At 51.4% G+C, this 20,639-nt stretch overlaps 1 protein-coding gene across 5 annotated transcripts in view; it reads right to left on the reverse strand.

Moving 5' to 3' along the window:
- ARHGAP39 (Rho GTPase activating protein 39) overlaps nucleotides 1–20,639 on the reverse strand; it is a 412,713-nt gene that overhangs the window by 15,592 nt on the left and 376,482 nt on the right. For all 5 annotated transcript variants that reach the window (XM_074943732.1, XM_074943729.1, XM_074943731.1 and 2 more), the window contains 2 exons: nucleotides 18,700–18,899; nucleotides 12,603–12,694 (listed from right to left, as the gene is read on the reverse strand). In XM_074943732.1, the coding sequence (XP_074799833.1) occupies nucleotides 12,603–12,694; nucleotides 18,700–18,899 (292 nt within the window). The remainder of the gene's footprint in view (nucleotides 1–12,602; nucleotides 12,695–18,699; nucleotides 18,900–20,639) is intronic.

Here is a 20,639-nt window from a genome sequence, read left to right on the forward strand (position 1 = left end):
TAAGCAGTATTTGGCAGAACAGCCCTTTGGTCAGTGAGATACATGCTCAAAGAGAGTCTGTAACGTGGCATTCTCCTGCCATGGGAAGAGGAACTGATCAATCACAGAATCATAGAACTGGAAGGGACCTCGAGAGGTCATCTAGTTCAGCCCCCTAGATGCACTCAAGGCAGGACTATTATCTAGACCATCCCCGACAGGTGTTTGGAGATGTTTAAGAGCAGGTTGGACAATGATGGAGATTCCACAGCCTCCCAAGGCAATTTATTCCAGTGCTTAACCACCCTGACAGGAAGTTTTTCCTGATGTCCAACCTAAACCTCCCTTGCTGCAATTTGAGCCCATTGCTTCTTGTCCTAGCCTCAGAGGTTAACGAGAACAATTTTTCTCCCTCCTCCTTGTAACAACAATCTTTTATGTACTTGAAAACTGTTATCATGTCCCCTCTCAGTCTTCTCTTCTCCAGACTAAACAAACCCATTTTTTTCAATCTTCCCTCATAGGTCATGTTTTCTAGACCTTTCATCACTTTTGTTGCTCTTCTCTGGACTTTCTCCAATTTGTTCACATCTTTCCTGAAATGTGGCGCCCAGAACTGGACACAATACTCCAGTTGAGGCCTAATCAGCACAGAGTAGAGCGGAAGAATTACTTCTTGTGTCTTCCTTACAATACTCCCGCTAATACAGCCCAGAATGATGTTTGCTTTTTTTTTTTTTTTTGCAACAGTGTTACACTGTTGACTAATATTTAGCTTGTGATACACTATGACCCCCAGATCCTGACCCCCAGATCCCTTTCCGCAGTACTCCTTCCTAGGGAGTCATTTCCCATTTTGTATATGTGCAACTGATTGTTCCTTCCTAAGTGGAGTACTTTGCATATGTCCTTATTGAATTTCATCCTATTTACTTCAGACCATTTCTCTAATTTGTCCAGATCATTTTGAATTTGTCCGCGAACTTTATAAGTGTACTCTCTATACCATTATATAAATCATTGATGAAGATATTGAACAGAACTAGACCCAGAACTGATCCCTGCGGGACCCCACTCATTATGCCCTTCCAGCATGACTGTGAACCACTGATAACTACTCTCTGCAAATGGTTTTCCAACCAGTTATGCACCCACCTTATCGTAGCGCCATCTAGATTGTATTTCCCTAGTTCGTTTATGAGGTCATGTGAGATAGTATCAAAAGCCTTACTAAAGTCAAGATGCACCACATCTACCATTTTCCCCCATCCACAAGGCTTGTTACCCTGTCAAAGAAAGCTGTCAGCTTGGTTTGACACGATTTGTTCTTGACAAATCCATGCTGACTGTTACTTATCACCTTATTACCTTCTAGGTGTTTGCATATTGATTGCTTAATTATTTGCTCCATTATCTTTCCGGGTACAGAAGTTAAGCTGACTGGTCTGTAATTCCCCGGATTGTCCTTATTTCCCTTTTTATAGATGGGCACTATATTTGCCCTTTTCCAGTCTTCTGGAATGTCTCTGGTCTTCCATGAATTTTCAAAGATAATTGCTAATAGCTCAGATATCTCCTCAGTCAGCTCCTTGAGTATTCTAGGATGCATTTAATCAGACCCTGGTGATTGAAGACATCTAACTTGTCCAAGTAATTTTTGACTTGTTCTTTCCCTATTTTAGACTCTGATCCTACCTCATTTTCACTGGCATTCACTATGTTAGACGTCCAATCACCACCAATCTTGGTGGAAACCAGAACAAAGAAGTCATTAAACACCCCTGCCATTTCCACATTTTATGTTATTGTCTTTGCCCTGTCATTGAGTAACGGCCCCACTCTGTCCTTGGTCTTCCTCTTGCTTATAATGTATTTGTAGAACGTTTTCTTGTTACCCTTTATGTCCCTAGCTAGTTTGATCTCATTTTGTGCCTTGGCCTTTCTAATTTTGTCCCTACATACTTGTGTTATTTGTTTATATTCATCCTTTGTAATTTGACCAAGTTTCCGCTTTTTGTAGGGCTCTTTTTTGAGTTTTTAGATCGTTGAAGATCTCCTGGTTAAGCCAATAATAATGTTCTTCTTTCTGAGCTACTCTTTTCTCCCTGGAAAGACAAGCTGTGGGGTTTTTATGGACACAGTTACACACTGGTCCTGCAAACAGATTAGGATTTACTGGCTAACCCTACTGGGGGAGAAGGGTGGTTGGAAAAACTGTCACAGAAACCTTCCGCTGTCTGCTCCCCACCTACACTCTCTTCCCTGAGGGGCTGCTCCAAAGGGAACTGGCAGGTAAGTGGGCACTCCACAAATCTGGCACTAGAGGGACCATTGTTTGCTGGGAGTCCATCCAGGTGAATCCTTTATAGCCAGGAGTCAGGCTACAGTGAACTAAAGGAGGAAGAATCAACCTGTGCTTAAGGCACAACTGGGAGCCAGAAGACCTGAGTTCTAGCCCGGGATCTGCCACGGCACGAGCAGGTTACTTAGAGCCCAATCCTGCCTTCGCCATGGGCTGAATTCCCACTGGAGGGGAGAAATGCTGCCCCTGCAAAGAGCCTGCAGGCTCAGGTCCTGGCTGGTTGCTGCCTCAGTTTCCCCATTTGTCAAATGATACTGACTAGCTCCCGGCAGGGGGTTCATCCCTGGAAAGGAAGGTGCAATGTATCAATGAAAATGCTGGGCTAGGAGTATGAGACCAGTTTGCCTCAAGGGTAAATTCACTCCAGGACCCTGCATGGCAAGAGAGGAGTTTGGTGTCATTCTTCATTTGATCTTTACATTAATACCCAGCAACCTATAGGTGCAGCTTCTGACCCACTCTGGGCTGCCTGTTGCTGTGGGATGCTGGTACTGGTGCCACGGCCAGTACCTGACAGGACGGGGGTTACACAAAACAGCAGCCACGGGCAAACTTTGCCAAGTGAGGGCTGCACTGAGAATGTCAGGGCCAGACCCCATGTCACATGAACTGTGCCCAGCAGCACTGTACCCAGGCTCCCATGGCCCCAGGCTGGGGTAATTCTTTGTAGAGACATCTGGAAGACACACTACCCCCTGGAGGCAGTCATGCTCCCTGGCTTCCGAAAGCCAGCAGCCGAGACACCGTGGACTCAGGGCCCTGTAATCACTGCAGCTCACCTGCCACACGGCATCTCCCAGGATGAAATCTCCCTCTCAGTCCCCATCTGACCTTGTCTCAGTGGAGACATGGCGCCAGCATTTGTTCTGTGTGCATGGATGGGCCACCTGATGGCTCAGCAGCCTGCTGATGCAAGTGTGCTGCTCTTTCTCAGCTCTGCGTGCTACAGACGGCCCCTAGGTGTTGGCTGAAAAGATGTGTCAGATTCAGTGCACAGCCTGGGCATGACGGGGCTGTGACAGGATACACGAGCAGGTCATTGTCTGCAGCAGTAGTACACAGCTCTGTGTGGCTGCTATGAACTGAGGTTCACTAGCATGCAAGGAAAGATGGCCCCATCTTGGGCTGCTGGGTGCCATCTCTTATGGGGTGTTCCCATTAAACAACGGGAGAGCTACAATCGGGATCAAGGTGTCCTTCCTCCCGGCTGCGCTACACTGTTAAATGAGCAGCCATCAGTCACTACTGACTGGCGTCGCCGGAGCCCATTTACTGGCTAGCAGGGAAACGGACGAGAGTGATGTGATTGTTTGTTTATGTGGCACTGAGGATAGCAGGTCTGATCTCTCCGGGAGGCAGGCACCAGGCTGGGGTGGCCAGCTAGGGCCTTAATGATCCAAATCAATAGAACCCAGAACAACGCATCCCTTGCTTGCTGCAAAATGCGTCACATCACACACACGCTGGTGCAGTGCCCAAGTTGTGCATGGGGCTGTGCCTTAGAACAACGCATTGCAAGTCTAATCTCAAAGCAACAAAAGCCAGGATGATGGCTGCCGAGAGGGAATCTCAAAGCACTTCCCGCACCATTGAAATGCAGCCAGCTCTGGGGTGGAACATGACAGCTGTTAAGAACATTAATCAATGCCATCCAGCATTTCAGGGCAGGAAGTGAAAGAGAATCCTGCACCCAAATGGCAGGGAGGATGTAGGAAGCAGAATGGAATGAAACAATTTGGAATTTGGCCAGATGGCAGGGTTCACATTCCAGCCCATGTGAAAATGGTCTTTAGTGAGTACAGAAACGCAGTATTCACTGTCATACAAACGAACTAAGGCAATGACAGCATTTGCTCTTCAGTAGACAGAACGCCTTTTAAACATAAATCTCTTTGGAACTCCCTAGATAGGCTTTTGTAGCTATAACATGGCGAGCCGGTGTGACAACTTCTTCTGTGCTGAAGGAGCAAATACACGGAGCTACTTTCTCCAGGACCCTCTGTGCAGCTGGGAGTCAAGAGAAGTACCTACAAGCAATGTGGGAAGGCTGCCTCCAAGGGACTGAAATAAAAACCAAGGAAACAAAGGATTCCCAGACGACTCCCCTTACCCCACCCAGAGAAAGCCCAGGCATTGCAGGAAGCTATATTTATGACTCAGTAGGGGTCACTCTCCCGTCTTAGTCAGTACAGGCCCCATTGCCCCAGCACAACGCAAGGGGTGTGCGTGACTTAGTACGGGGTGCTCTCGTCTTTGAGTCAGTAGTGTATTGATACCTCAGTGTGATGCTAGGGGGCGCTGTGCTCCCGGGGGTGTGTGTGTGTGTGTGTGTGTGTGTAGGTGCTGTCCACTTGTGCTCATTTGGCATCCCAGGGCACTGTTCACTAGAGTCATTCGTCCTGGTTCGTGGGAAAACTCTCCCCCGGCAGTGTCAGCTGCACACGGGGTTCTTCACTTTCCCTCCTACACACCATGTGCAGCCTTTGCTGATAGGGAATGTGCTGCCACGCTCAGCCCAGAGGTGGCTGCGTTTCAGTGACAGGTGAATGATCCATAAACAAAGTGCTATAAGCAGACTCTGTGCACTGCTCGCGATTCCCTCTGGGGTTGGCACACCTTGCGTCTGTCCTACTGAAGCCAGTGTTGTGCAATCAGTCAGCTCTGGGGAGGGTCCAACGTCATGCAGCTGCCTGCTTCTGAGCAGGAGACTTGTGCGTGTGAGACAAGCCCCAATCCCTCTGCAGAGGTGCCTTTGCTTCCCATCGAGGTTCTGTCCGCAAAACAACCCGATTGTGACAGCCCAGCAGGGGGGCAGGAGTTCCCCCAACGTAACTGTTGCTCTGTTCCCCCAGGGGGAGGCCTGACTCTGGGGCGGGCAGACAGCAGGCTCAACGCCTAGGCACCTCTTGCACCTATCTGACAGAAACTCTGCTTCGAGGAACCTCTCTTCCACTGGGTTTAGGCAGCCCCAGGCTCACTGCCGGCACCACTGCAATCAAAATAAATACGGTCTGGGTTAGACCCACAGACTAACATGGAGCGCTACCAGAGGTGACAAGAGGTGAAACCATGACCCTGATCTCTTGTTTGTTACAGATCTGGTAGCACTTCTTACAGCTTAGGGCACGACCCTGGTGTCTCGGACAAATTCTAATGTGGGTGATCGTAACGTGCCTCCCTAGATCACCCTCTGCGTTTTCACTTAGACACCGTATTCTTCACTTCCTGTCCTGAAGTGTTATGCAGCCTTGCTGTGAGCTGCTGTTCTCCACCCCAGAGGTGGCTGCATTCCAGTGCTGACTGAAATGATCGCCATGTGACCTGTATTGTACCCCCCAAGAGGGATGTGAGGCAGCAATAGATAAAGTGCTTTGAGATCCTGAGGTGGAAGATTCCACAGGAATTAATCCATGATTATTAATTATTATTAATAACATACCTGGCTCATTCTACAGCTCTGGCATGTGGACAGACCTCAGTAATGTCCATTCCCCCCACCTACCACAGCTTCACAAAGAATTCAGGAAGCAATAAAAATGCTACCAGAGATGTCAGTTCGCTATATTAAAAACTCCCCAACATCCAGTGTCATTAGGCACCGTCTGGAGATGGAAACGTGCCTCCGGGGACAGTGATTTGCCATAGCCTCAGAGCTGGCCTTTCCAGGCCACAGCTACACAGTGCGGGCAGGTTATCAGGATGCAGGAGAGAACAGGGGAGGCAGGGAGAACATCCATCTAGCAGGATGTGGGAGTGCAACTGGACTGCGGTTTGGAGCCTGGCGGATGATTCCTGGCTGCTGACAGTGGATTGATAGTGCGACTGACAGGAAACGCTGGGAGCGGAATCAGGGTGGTGGGAATAATAAGGAAAATGAGCAGACGTCCCTGTAGTTACAGCAAGGGCTGCAGGGAATCCAGGGATGGAGTAAGCGGCTTAGCCAGCAGCCCCACGTAGCTCTGAAAGCTGGTGGGACCACCGGGCTGGCTGTGCCCGCAAACCTGGAAGACTTCGCTGTGGCCAGCAAGCGTCTGGCAAGCTGGAATGGAGGCCTCTCCCATAGATCTCCAGATGGTCAGCAAGGCTGCTTGTTAATGGCTGTCCGGCTACTAAGAGTGCCTGTAGTCACACCAGCTTGTGGTGTGAGCCTGTCAACTCTGGTAAGCTAAGTAGGGTCAGGCAGACTCAGTGCTTGAATTGGAAACATCTAATGGATTCTCAGGTGGTGCTGCTGTGCCTGACAGGACTGTGCTTGGGGTTGGGAGCTCTAGCTGCTGATTGGATGGAAGCCATTTCGGATACCTAAATGGGAAATGCTAAAGAACCTTCCAAACCCCTAGTAACCCCACTGCTGTCGGCTCACCTGCCCCACTGTACAAAGGCACCATGCATCCCCTGTTCAGCCTCAAATGATGCAGCTGCCCTGCCCTAAAGTGCACAGTTGTCTCCAAATGAGTCAATGGGCCCCCTTCCCCTTCCATTCAGCAGACCCAGGTGGCTGTATACATCACTACACCCGTACACCCAGCACTGACATGCAGCCCCCTCTGGAACAGGAGAAGGCTGCTTTGGAGAGAAAACTCATTGTAAATAGCTAGATAAACCCCTGAGGAACCAGCACTTGGGTGTGAAATGTGTCTAGATGTGGCCCCATCAAGGACATGACACCCTCTCCTCTTGAATCCCAGGTGTAACCCTGCTAACATGCAGCAGGGAGTCTACCCGGAGGCCATGGTAGGTTCAAATACATGGTTCCCTCTGCTCTCAGCCTGTGGGGTGATCTCCCTGGTGGTGGTGGGTGGGGGGTGGGGGGGTCCCAACCTCCCAGAGTGCTTCACCACACTGATCCACAGTGCATCTGACCCCACCACACTGACCCACTGTAGCCAATTATTTCGAATGTCCTTGTGCAGCGCTGGGCTGGCAGCCCCAGCCAGAGAGGAAATGTGAAATAATAGCAGCCATGAAACTGACAAGAATGTCAATTCCACTGCTGGTAGGCTCCCTGCTGTGAAACTGAGCCCCTCCCAGCTGTGTTCCCTGTGCAGCTGTCAGTGCCCCACACTATACTAACGGGGGAAAAGTGTGTGTTGCAAACCTCAATGTATGCAAAACTGTGGACTGTGCAAAGTAAGCAAATGAAAATCAAAACTGCAGTGGAAGCCTCATATTGCAGGATCTGCAATTTCCGCAATATCGCGAATGAAGTAGGGCCTTATTTACCACACTATTTCCACAGGGAAGGGAGAACAACCCCCAGCTGACTGAAGGATTGCTAGCTGAAGGAAACTGCTCAGCAGGAGCAGGCTGTAGCTGCTTCTTGCATTGACACCCGGAGCGTGAGAGCGAATGTGAGAGAATGAATGGGGGGGATGACCTTGCCCAGAGAGAACATATCCAAATGAGACAGACACCTCAGGGAACAAGAGCAGAAGGGCGTGATCTGGGGCCTACCTCTTCTGAAGATCTATCCATCCATAGAGCTACCTGTCCCTCCAGCCACAGTATCTATACAAAAAGAAAAGGAGTACTTGTGGCACCTCTAAGGTGCCACTAGTACTCCTTTTCTTTTTGCGAATACAGACTAACACGGCTGCTACTCTGAAACCTGTCAGTATCTATACAGATGTGCTTTAGTCAAACACGAGTTACTGGGCTCAATGTGCGGGGTTATTGGCTGAAATTCTCTGGCCTCTTTTACACTGGAGCTCAGGTTAGATGATCTAATAGACCCTTCTGGCTTTGAGCTGTCTGTCTATCCTGCGCTCACCACTGTGGGATCTGGCGCTGTGTCATGGAGCTGCTCGGACGGGTACTGTAATGACCTGAACTGAAGAGCATTTGTAATCATGGACCATTGTGCCGAGAGTCTGGGCTGGGCCGTTTCCCCCCCGCTGGCCAGTGGGAGGGCCTGTAGAATCTACCGCAGTGTTAGCTTCTCTGGGATGCTGCAGACTCTGTCAGGATCTGCGTTAACACTCGCCTCCAAGCCTCTCACTCCATTGAACAGAACTCAGGGCAGTCCCATGGCTGGGTGGAAGCGTAGAATGGTGTGGGGGAAGGTGTGCAGCAGTCGCCCAGGTTAGACCTGCCCACATGACTGGGGCACTGGATCTCCCAGCTTCTGTGCCACAGCAAGGCTAGATTTTCATTCTGCAAGGAGGCATCAAGTGCTAGACACCAAACAGCACCCTCCAGCTGCCTAGCCATTTCCCTGAGCTGCTGTATTGCTAGGCCCAGCAGAGACAAAAGCCAGCACCCTCCAGCTGCCTGGCTCCTGGCTAGCCACATAAGATAAGGGGACCAGCCCCACCACTACCTCACTGGCAGTAAGCAGACAAGGTTTCCCTGCTTCTCTCTCCTTGGCTCTCTCTCTCCCTTTCTAATGGAGTTGAACCTCTAGATGGACCACCTCAGTCTCATTGCTGATGCAGAGTAAATGTGGCTCTCACTGCAGCTCAGCTCTTGGGGGTGTGCTGTGAGACACCGCGAGAGAGCGTAACTTTCCCAGGGGAGCGTAGAATGGGGGTATTCTCTGTGGAAACGGTGTGGAGATACCTGCCATTTGGGCTGGCACATCTCAAAGGCAAAATATTTGCTCATCAGACAACTGTTAGCCAGGGAGCCCTTCCAGGGATGGAGGGGTTAGCTGCACCCAGAGAGAGGCTGAAATGTGTTCACCAGAGGGGTGGAAATTCCTCCCCTTCTGTTAAAAACCAGGGGTGAGATTAACACTTCTTATCGGGGCAGGATTCCTTGGGTCATGGGAGCAGCCTGCCTGATGGGATGCCATGATCCTGGGGAGGGGAATTATCCAGGACAGCACAGTGACTTGTCAGGTGTACCCCAGGCCCCATCATGGTGGCATCTCATCCCTAATTACATCACAACAGCAGCTGGTGCTGCTTACATGCAAAGGACACTGGCATTCTAACCTTTGCAGGATCAAAGGCTGATCCCCTTGCAGATCCCTGCCCCTACAGCATGTTCTTCCTCTGGCCTTCTGCCTCTCCCAGTCACACACGCTCCCTTTGCCCTGCACGCACTCGCTCAGCCTGGGAAATGCTTTCCAGGCCTTGCCATGGCTGGATTCCCTGCAGAGGGCTCTAACTAAAGCACCAACAGTTCTGCCATCTTTTAGCCCCGCCAACCCATCTCAAGGGAGCTAATGGGCTCCTGAGGACTCATGTAGAACCAGCCTACGTGCACAGGCCAACGTACTCTTCTATAGTCTCCAAAGAGACCCTGCAGGCCAGAGGAACAGAAAAGCTAGAGCCGGCTGCTCTCTGTTATGGCAGGAGATTACCACAGGTAATAGAGCAGAAATCCGCGCTCCTATCCTGCAGGGTTAAATTACCTCTTACTGAACAGAACGAGATGGAGCCACGTGTGCTAGAAGATTGTATAGATTGGACACCCTGGCTAGCAGAGGACATAGGCTTATCCTAGGATGTCTGCTGATGACCCTTGGTGTGTTACTCAGTTTGTCCCTAGGGTTGCCAATCCTCCCAGTTTGGCCAGGAGTCTCCCGGAATCAAGCTCGATCTGCCAGACGCCACTGAAGCCCACCCGGAAGATTTCAGGCTGCTAAAAGTCCGGTGGTGCAGTGGGGCTAAGGCAGGCTCCCTACCTGCCCTGGCTCTGTGCCGCTCCAGGAAGCGGTGACATGTCTGGCAGAGACCCCTAAGAGGAGGCGCGGTCAGGAGGGTCTCTGCATTCTGCCCCCGCCCTGAGCACCGACTCCGCAGATCCCGTTGGCCTGGAATTTGGCCTGCACCCAAACTCCCTCCCAGAGCCCGCACCCCACACCTCCTCCTGCACTACAACCAGAGCCCACACCCTGCACCCACTCCCGGACCACAACCCCTTCCCCAGCCCTGAGCCCCCTCCTGCATCCAAACTCCCTTCCAGAGCCTGCACCCCTCACCCCCTACCACACCCCAACCCCCTACCCCAGCCCAGAGCCCCCTTCTATACCCAAACTCCCTCCCAGAGCCTGCACCCTGCACCCCCTCCCACACCACAACCTCCTGCTCGAGCCCTGAGCCCCCTTCCGCACCCAAACTCCCTCCCAGAGCCCACAACCCTCACCCCCTCCCACACCCCAACCCCTGCCCCAGCCCAGAGCCCCCTCCTGCACCCAAGCTCCCTCCCAGAGCCCGCACCCCACATCCCCTCCCGCACCACAACCAGAGCCCACACCCTGCACCCCCTCCCACACCACAACCCCCTGCCCCAGCCCTGAGCCCCCTCCCTCACCCAAACTCCCTGCCCCAGGCTCAGCCTGCAGCCCCCTCCCACACTCTGAACCCCTTGGTTCCACCCCCCAGCCCAGAGCCCACACCCCATCCCGCACCTCAACCCCCTACCCCAGCCAGTGAAAGTGAGTGAGGGTGGGGGAGAGCGAGTGACGGGGGGGGGCTGGAGTGAGCAGGGGGCAAGGCCTCAGAGAAGTGGCGGGGCAGGGGTGTGGCCTTGGGAAGGGGTGAGGTAGGGAGTGAAACAAGGGTGTTTGGGTTTGTGTGATTAGACAGTTGGCAACTCTATACCTGCGGCACACAGCTTGATATCCCTTATCTTGGCCAACCTTGTTAGTGGGAACTGAAACTGCTACCCGTGTTCATACAAACAGCTAGCTCTTTGAAACACTGAGGCTGGATTCTGCCCTCATTACTCATTCTGAGAAGCGCTTTATTCCATGAGCAGCCCTGTGCGGTTCTATGCAGTGTGAGTCAGCGAGACAGAATCTGTCCCTAAGCTATCTGTCTTTATATCCTGCAGCAGTGAGTTCCACAGGCTGCCTATGTGCTTCCTTTATCCATTCTAAACGTGTGGCCATCTCACTGAGCACTCCCTGGCTCTTGTGCCACAAGATGGGGTATGTAGGAGACTGATCCATCTTCTCTCTGCTTTGTGATTTCATAGCCCTCCTCTCACTCTCCACTCTCCAAACTAATATGCCCCAGATCTCACCTGTGATGCACAAGGTCACTTGAGTTTATGAGCAGACTGTGTGTCTCTCAATGTTTTTTTGAATGAGATCCCCTTATGGGATCCCACACCTCTATTACCAGCTGCCCTTGCCGGGCTTTTTGCTATCTCTGCTGCGTCCTGTTGGAGATGGGACAATGAGGTTGTTACCGCAGATTTAGAGAATGGCCATTGTCCTACTTCTTTATTGTTCTTCATCCTATTGTTAATACAACTGAACCTTTTCTTGGCCTTACTGACTATGAGGAACGGTGATCAGACTCCTTCCCTGAGATGCTTTGCTATGTTTTGGGTATGCGGGAAATTAATTATCCTCCTACACAGGCTGGGTCAGTGTCCACCCTACTCTTGCTGGCTCCGCTGGCCCCTGCCTGCCATATGAGAGGTTAGGACTGATCCCACGTTACTAGTTGTCCCTTGCAGATGCTCCCACCGTGAGCTCCGTGCTCCTGCTGCTCTGTATCCTGGAGAGGGATTAGGCAGAGAGCCGATGCTCAGCAGACTGGGCTGGCGGATTATACAGCTGGAATCAATGGGAAGGCTTTAAATACTGACACGCTCGGCCGCTCAGCTGTGATTAACAAGCCAGCAACTGTTGGTGAGCCCGACCTCCGCCACGCAGCCGCCTCAGTGCAGCATGGACACTTGTTCTAAAATGTTAATCCTGACACGAGAGAGCTGGTGCATGCTCTGGCATCTGCGTGGCCCCGGGGGCAGCCAGGCTCCAAGAAGGGAGGGATGGATGTGCTGTATTCAGTGGTGTACCCTTACCTGTGGCCAGGGCCCCTGTGGCCCAGCTCCAGTCCCAGATGATGGGGCTCCCGTCGCGTCCCACAGCCAGACAGCTCACACTGTTGGGGAGGGCTCTCCTCTCCTGTGTTTATGCCTTGGGGATCCTTGGAGGTGGTGCTTGCCTGGCTGGGCCACATGTACTGGGCTTCACCCGTAGGGTTCCTGCATGCTCAGCTCTTCCCCTGGTGCTTGGACCAGGTTGCTCTCCTTCTCCAATCCCCTCTGCCACACCAGACCTTAGCATTGTCCTTTCTCTCCTCATCTCCCTCCCCGGCTTATGCCCAGTGCCTGAAGTGGGCTCCCACCCCCCATTCCCAAGGCCTGCTCTCGGACTCTACTCTCACTCTCTCCCTTGTCCAGGGCCCCACCCCAGGCTTGGCTGGCTTCACCCCCACAAAGCTGAGAGCCAGGACTCACTCCCCACTCCCCCTTGCACCAGGATTCCATGTGTGAAGGGAGGGTGGTCAGGAACCCTTACCAGGAACATGAGGGTCTTCCAAGCCGGTGGGGATTTTCCACTGATCGACCTGCAGCTTGAGGGCGTTGACCTCGTCGATATCTCCAGGCACTCTATGCAGAAAAGAAATGCCCACAGATTTCAGACTCGGTCCACCTGGGGTTACAACTGGATGCTGAAGGCCAGTTACTTTGGCTGAGGCCAGAGTCCCTGTTATAGACAGAGTCTGGAGAAACACTTAGATACCTCAACGATGAGCACTTTAAACATACTGCCTGCCTGAGTCTGCAGAGAGGCTGAAACAATAGCTGAGAGGGGGGAATACTACCTTCGTCAGATTAATGGTATGTTAACTCTTAAACCTAGTGATGACAACAGTCCACTTTTCAAACATACAGACCAGAGGCTGCCCATGTGGAAAAGTGTGCACAAAGGTGAGCATCTCACATGCATTATTATGGTGCCTGGGCATATAAAATTTGTGATTGCATACACATGGCTATTTAGATGCCTCACTACTATCTACATGTGTATTGTGCTTGGATATTGTGGTTGCAGGAGCTGTGAAAGCACCTTGTATAGCTCACTACTGTCTGCACAAATTTGCCCTAGGACTCCTGCTCCTCCAGCCTGGGAATACATGCTACTAACTGGCAGCATTAACTATTTCCCTGCTGGTCACTTGAGCACAGCCATCCAGCTCTTTGGGGGCTATTGCTGGATCTTACAGAAGCTTACAAGAAGTGGAAGATTGGACAAATGACCAGGGAAGAGTATAAAAATATTGCTCGGGGATGCAGGAGTGAAATCAGGAAGGCCAAATCACACCTGGAGTTGCAGCTAGCAAGAGATGTTAAGAGTAACAAGAAGGGTTTCTTCAGGTATGTTAGCAACAAGAAGAAAGTCAAGGAAAGTGTGGGCCCCTTACTGAATGAGGGAGGCAACCTAGTGACAGAGGATGTGGAAAAAGCTAATGTACTCAATGCTTTTCTTGCCTCTGTCTTCACGAACAAGGTCAGCTCCCAGACTGCTGCACTGGGCAGCACAGCATGAGGAGGAGGTGACCAGCCCTCTGTGGAGAAAGAAGCGGTTCGGGACTATTTAGAAAAGCTGGATGTGCACAAGTCTATGGGGCCGGATGTGCTGCATCCGAGAGTGCTAAAGGAGTTGGCAGATGTGATTGCGGAGCCATTGGCCATTATCTTTGAAAACTCATGGCGATCGGGGGAAGTCCCGGACGACTGGAAAAAGGCTAATGTAGTGCCCATCTTTAAAAAAGGGAAGTAGGAGGATCCTGGGAACTACAGGCCAGTCAGCCTCACCTCAGTCCCTGGAAAAATCATGGAGCAAGTCCTCAAGGAATCAATTCTGAAGCACTTAGAGGAGAGGAAAGTGATCAGGAACAGTCAGCATGGATTCACCAAGGGCAAGTCATGCCTGACTAATCTAATTGCCTTCTATGATGAGATAACTGGCTCTGTGGATGAGGGGAAAGCGGTGGACGTGTTGTTCTCTGACTTTAGCAAAGCTTTTGACACGATCTCCCACAGTATTCTTGCCAGCAAGTTAAAGAAGTATGGGCTGGATGAATGGACTATAAGGTGGATAGAAAGTTGGCTAGATTGTTGGGCTCAACGGGTAGTGATCAATGGCTCCATGTCTAGTTGGCAGCCGGTATCAAGTGGAGTGCCCCAAGGGTCGGTCCTGGGGCCGGTTTTGTTCAATATCTTCATAAATGATCTGGAGGATGGTGTGGACTGCACCCTCAGCAAGTTTGCAGATGACACTAAACTGGGAGGAGAGGTAGATATGCTGGAGGGTAGGGATAGGATACAGAGGGCCCTAGACAAATTAGAGGATTGGGCCAAAAGAAATCTGATGAGGTTCAACAAGGAGAAGTGCAGAGTCCTGCACTTAGGATGGAAGAATCCAATGCACCGCTACAGACTAGGGACCGAATGGCTCGGCAGCAGTTCTGCAGAAAAGGACCTAGCGGTTACAGTGGATGAGAAGCTGGATATGAGTCAACAGTGTGTCCTTGTTGCCAAGAAGGCCAATGGCATTTTGGGATGTATATGTAGGGGCATTGCCAGCAGATCGAGGGACATGATCGTTCCCCTATAGTCGACATTGGTGAGGCCTTATCTGGAGTACTGTGTCCAGTTTTGGGCCCCAAACTACAAGAAGGATGTGGAAAAATTGGAAAGAGTCCAACGGAGGGCAACAAAAATGATTAGGGGATTGGAACACATGACTTATGAGGAGAGGCTGAGGGAACTGGGATTGTTTAGTCTACAGAAGAGAAGAATGAGGGGGGATTTGATAGCTGCTTTCAACTACCTGAAAGGGGGTTCCAAAGAGGATGGATCTAGACTGTTCTCAGTGGTAGCTGATGACAGAACAAGGAGTAATGGTCTCAAGTTGCAGTGGGGGAGGTTTAGGTTGGATATTAGGAAAAACTTTTTCACTAGGAGGGTGGTGAAACACTGGAATGTGTTACCTAGGGAGGTAGTGGAATCTTCTTCCTTAGATATTTTTAAGGTCAGACTTGACAAAGCCCTGGCTGGGATGATTTAGTTGGGAATTGGTCCTGCTTTGAGCACGGGGTTGGACTAGACTCCTGAGGTCCCTTCCAACCCTGATATTCTATGATTCTATGATCTTGGGCATGTGGGTGAGGTTTGGGATTGTGGGAGGAGCTTGAGTAGACGGTCACTGCTATGTACCTGTGATGCACTGGACCTCAAAGTAGCACCCTGTAACCCCCACATTAATATGGTTGTGATATTTCATACACAGCATGCCATGTAAGACACCATATGAAAGACCATGATCTGCTGAAACTCATTGTTCTATCAAAATCTGTATATCGTTAGTGTGTATGAAGTGATGAGAGTTTGTTGCATGGTTGTTATTGAAATAGGTTGTGAGTTTGGGAGATGCCCACTCCTAGCTCTCCAGTGGCAACAAAAGAGGTGACCCACACCCAAATGAGCATTAAGCGACCACCACAAGTCATGGACCAGCAGGGAAATTGTAAACAAGAGATTTACAATTCTGTAAGAGACAGTTGCACAAGTACCACACAATGAGGATTCCTCAACTCTGTGACTCAGCCATCCCCACCTGGACATGTCTGGGCCAGTATCTTCCCTGGGCCATGAATTGAGAGTATAAAATAGGGACAGTGGCATCATGAGACCCACCTCTCTCCTCCCTCACCTACGCTGAAGGCAACAAGAATGGTGGGTAGACAAAGACTTTGAACTGAGGAGATTGGGTCCAGGCTGAGAAGGAAATTCAGCCTGTGTATTAAGAACTGTAACCTGCCTGCGACGTCCAGTGGGGTGAGAAAAGCTGTTTGATCCAAATCTTGCTTAGTCTAATAGAGTTTAGGATTTAGACTGTGATTTTACTTTTATTTCTTAGGTAACTAGCTCTGACCCTTATGCCTACCACTTATAATCACTTATAAAGCTATCTTTCTGTAGGTAATAAACTTATTTTAATGTTTTATCTTTACCAGTGGGTTTGTCTACAGTGCTTGGGGAATCTGCTCAGATTACAAAGGCTGGTGCGTGTCCACTATCCTTTGACGAAGTGGCAAACTAATTAATGAGCTTGCATTGTTCAAGAGAAGATCTTGAGCAGTGTAAGATGGTACATTTCTGGGGTGCAAGGCTAGAGGCTGGGGGGATTGGCTGGTGTTTCCCTGTGGATGGCTCATGAGTGGCTTGGAGAGCATTCATGCAGTTTAGCTGGGTCTGTCTCTGCATGCTGGAGGCTGAGGGATAACAGCACCTGGAGGGGTTTCCTGCTTGTCATTACCAAAGCATTGGGACCACTGTGCCCCCAGGCTGCAGAGTTCAGGGGGCACAGTGATCCCACAGTTCCAGGTTGTACCCTGGGGATCCCGTCACTGTACCCCCTGCACAATTTGACTCCTCTCTCTGAGCACCAGGGTAGCGGAGCTGAGCCTGTGGGGGAGGCTGTGTAAGAAGCTTGGGACAGAGTACCCAGCTGAGACCTTGCTTACCAGAGGCAGTTGCCAGGTGTGGAGTCGGGGAGACAGACACGATACATTGTAATAGACAGGTACATTTCCCTGCAGCAGCAGACATCATGCTGAGCCCATGGGGCGGGGAAGGGCCTCGTGTGGCTCAGCAGCGACCCCTCTGGCCAGGTGAGGAGTGACATTACTGAGCACTGTGCATAGGATGATCCCTTCAGGCTACAAACAAGAGAAACCCTTGGGGGATGCTCTTGGCCTCAAATGGGATGTGAATGAGCAACTGCAAGCGAAGATGTCCCACAGTCCAGCGGCCAGGAAAGAGCCGTGACTAACACAAGGCAGGTCTGATAGTCCTGGTGAAATTCACTCCCCTCCCCCCTCCCAAAGGTTGCAGCAGAGGATCCAGCACACCGCAGCACGTAGTTATTGCCATCACTGCCTGGGTTTTCAGCACCTCTGGTCATTGCCACCCAGCGGTGGCTCAGCCTCAGGTCATGACACAGGGAAACTTTCCCAGCCCAGTACGGCTCTGGATTCACACACCAAGGAGCTGCTCTCAGGTCACCTTCTTGGGAATGGCAGGCTGAGCAGCACTTGGGGTGGCTGCCAGCCCCCTTCCTGTGTCTGGAGGGAGTCAAGAGATAAAGCAACCTGAGAAAAACCCACCAGGAAGGAATGTGTGTCATTTCCAGGGAAAGGCAAGCTGAAAATCCAGAGAGGCCCTGGCCAGCCGTGGGGTAACAATCCATGTTTGGGAGCTGAAGAACAAGGTCAGTGGGGCATGGATTTTCTGAGTCCTGGGTTCTCCTGGGATGAGTGCAGAGGGGTAGGAAGTGGCCTGGCCAAGCTCTTACTGGGAGCTGGAGGGGAGCAAGGAGAAATACTTTGCTAGGCAGCATGCATGCAGGCTGCACTTCACTCAGTCTAGGGCTATCTCAAGAGACAGGCCAGAGGCACTGAGCTGGGATGCAGATCCAGAGGGGCGGGTGTTGGGTTGGCCCATTTGGGAAAGAGGCTGGCCTCAGACTCAAGTCTAGTTGTGACCTTCCCCAGAATTCAGGGGGTTAGTGTCTGGGAGTTTGGTTCGGTCCATTGCAGCAACCGGGGACGCCAACCATTTAGAACCAGACAGGCGTTAACCGCACTTTGGGGGTGTTCTGTCCACAGGGATACACTGTGGCTTACAGCTAGCCCAGACCACCTGGGAGAACACACTGTTCTCCCCCCAGCAGCACCCCCACACTGCAGAACCCCCAGAAAGGGGAGGAGCTGGGTGGCCTGTGAAATCAGAGGGGATCCTCTGTACCTCCTATGCCCTGGTGCCCTTTCTACTGCATGGTCCCAGAGGAGAGGCCCGATGGAAACGTGCTGTTCATGATCACGCTTTGTCACTGACAAGAGAGGGCCCCACTGCTAAGGCCCGGCACTAGGCAGACAGTGGGAGAGCAGGAACAGTGCCCTTGCACACAGGATGTGTTACAGATATCACAGCTAAATCTTGTTCAAAACAATGACAACTGGTGAACGACAGAGTTCCTGGATGGAAGCGCTGGAGCCTAGATAATATGGTGATAGGCAATATAAAAAAAGGAAACAAGGGAGAGAGAGAACGTACCCTGGGCTCAGACCATGCCATCGATTGCAAAGGTTTCTTCTCTGAGGCTCTGGCCTGGGCCAGGCTGGGAGGGGAGATGAGCAACTAGCAACAGTCCTCCCTTGGTCGCTGCTTCTCTAGTCTGCTCAGAGACAGCCAGACCCAGTGCTGTCGTCTGGCTTTGGAAGTGTTACGTCGCCCCTTAGAGAATGCTCTGACTGCCCGCTCCACAAGGTCACACTGCGAGGCAGAAGTGGCCACAGCACAAGCCACAGTGCTCCACAATGCAATCTGTGGCTATCCTCACCCTTAGCAGAGGTGCTGCTAAGAAAGACTACATGTCCCAGCATGCAACACTCCCTTCTAAGACCCCCTGCTGGGCCCTCATGGACCACCCTGCCCTATTACAGAAGCATCCAGCTGCATCTTCTCCATTGGAAGTGAATGCCTGGCGTGCAACTCCCTGAGAGCTGGACTGTGCAAGAAGGGTCAGAGTCACAAGGCAGCATTACCTGAAGATGCCCTCGGTCTGGTCTCCATTCAGCGCCAGCACTTCCTCAGACAGTCTGGTTTGCACCCAGGGGAGCTGCCGATCTGGGTACCTCTCCTTCTGCATGTTCATGATCTCCTGCAGGGAGCTCCCAAACATGGAGGGGCTGAACACTGCGTTCTTTGCATGCCGGATCTCCTCAATATTCGGCTTCTTCAGGCCCTGCAAGAGATGGAACCAAGACAAACATGAAGGCCCAGAGATACATGCACCGTCGTTACCCAAGTAGCAAGTCAAAACCAATTTATACCCTGCTCCAACGCCTGGCCTGGCCCGAGAGAGCTGCCAAATTCCATGTTCCTGCCATTTTCCCACCATGCATTCAAAAAAAAAGTCACATCTTTGGAGCAAGAATGTTTTCTCCAACCCTCCTTAGTCTTGAAAATGGCAGAACCATTTGGGCTCAAATTTTACAAAAATAAATAAATAAATAAAAAGTGGTCCTGGATAGTGTCCAAGGCCTGTTGTAGCCAGACGGGGAAAGTCTTCAGTCCGCTGTGCACAGCCCCTTGGAATGGAAAGTCTTGTGCCACAGTAACGAGAGGTGTGGCTCTGAGGTCTCCTAGAAACGAGTCCCGTAACAGCAGCAACAGAAGCCCTTGGCACTGCTCTAGCATGCTCTCCATACATCCCATAGCGCTTTACAGAGGAGGGGAAGGATCCTTAATCCCAGAGCTGGGGAAACCAAGGCACAGAGCGGGGAAGGTCCACACTTTCAGACTTAGACTCTCATTTGGGGTGCCTGATTTCCCAACGTTTTGAGCACCCAGAACTTCCACTGAAGTTCAATGCAAACTGCTGAATACGAGGCTGCTCTCAGCTGGCTACCTAAGTACATAGGGAGAGGCTTCACTTTCATCACCCGAGTCTGATCACTTTGGCCTACACACACAAAGCCGACTCAGAGACTGATGGAGGCTCCAACTTCCCGAGCTCCTCCCTGCTCTGGGTTTAGAACGGGGATCTCAAACTCAAATCACCACGAGGGCCACATGAGGACTAGTACATTGGCCCAAGGGCCGCATCACTGACACCTTTTCATTCAATGATACAAAAGTATAGTCAAAAATAGGACTCTTTTTTGATTTTTAGATCATTGAAGATCTCCTGGTTAAGCCAGGGTGGTCTCTTGCCAGACTTCCGATCTTTGCTACGCAGTGGGATAGTTTCCTCTTGTGCCCTTAATAATGTATCTTTGAAAAAACTATTTATGCGCTTTCGGTGGAGGGGGAGCAGTCTAGTGGCCTGAGCACAGGACTGGGAGTGAGGGGCCTCCTCCTGGTTCTGGCAATGACTCTCTCTGTATGACCAGTTGCATGGAGGGTCTCTGAGTGCTTCACAAACCTTAAACAATTAAGCTTCACACACAGCTTGAGAGAGAGGGGATCTCTTACTCCCTGTCTCGGAGACCCCCAGGGGCAGCAGCAGAGTCGGGAATAGAGGCCAGCTCTCCAGACTCCAGGTACAGGTTTTAGCCCCAGGCTCATCATTCTGGCCAAGCCTCCTAGGGTGAAGGTCTGGTTTGGGGATCTGCTGCTTCTTCTCATGGTTCCCTTTGTCTCCCGTTTCACCATGGTGGCCTCTGTAGCCCTATGACCAGTTAGGAGGGGACCACGCTGGGGGATCCAGCTGCAGTTTTTCTGTCAGTGCAGTGGCATTGCCATCCCTGGAATGAAACCGCAGGCTGGGCCCCTGGGGGCATTTCCTCTTCCCCTGAAGTTCACTTCGCAGTTCACTGCACCTGTCATCCGGCTGCCACTCACTGTACAGCCGTGCCCTGTGACCCATAGGAGCCTGCGCCTGTCGTCCGACTGCCATACGCTGTACAGCCGCGCCCTGTGACCCATAGGAGCCTGCGCCTGTCGTCCGGCTGCCATACGCTGTACAGCCGCGCCCTGTGAG

This window comes from Natator depressus, chromosome 2 (genome assembly GCF_965152275.1).
Source record: "Natator depressus isolate rNatDep1 chromosome 2, rNatDep2.hap1, whole genome shotgun sequence".
Lineage (NCBI taxonomy): Eukaryota > Metazoa > Chordata > Testudines > Cheloniidae > Natator > Natator depressus.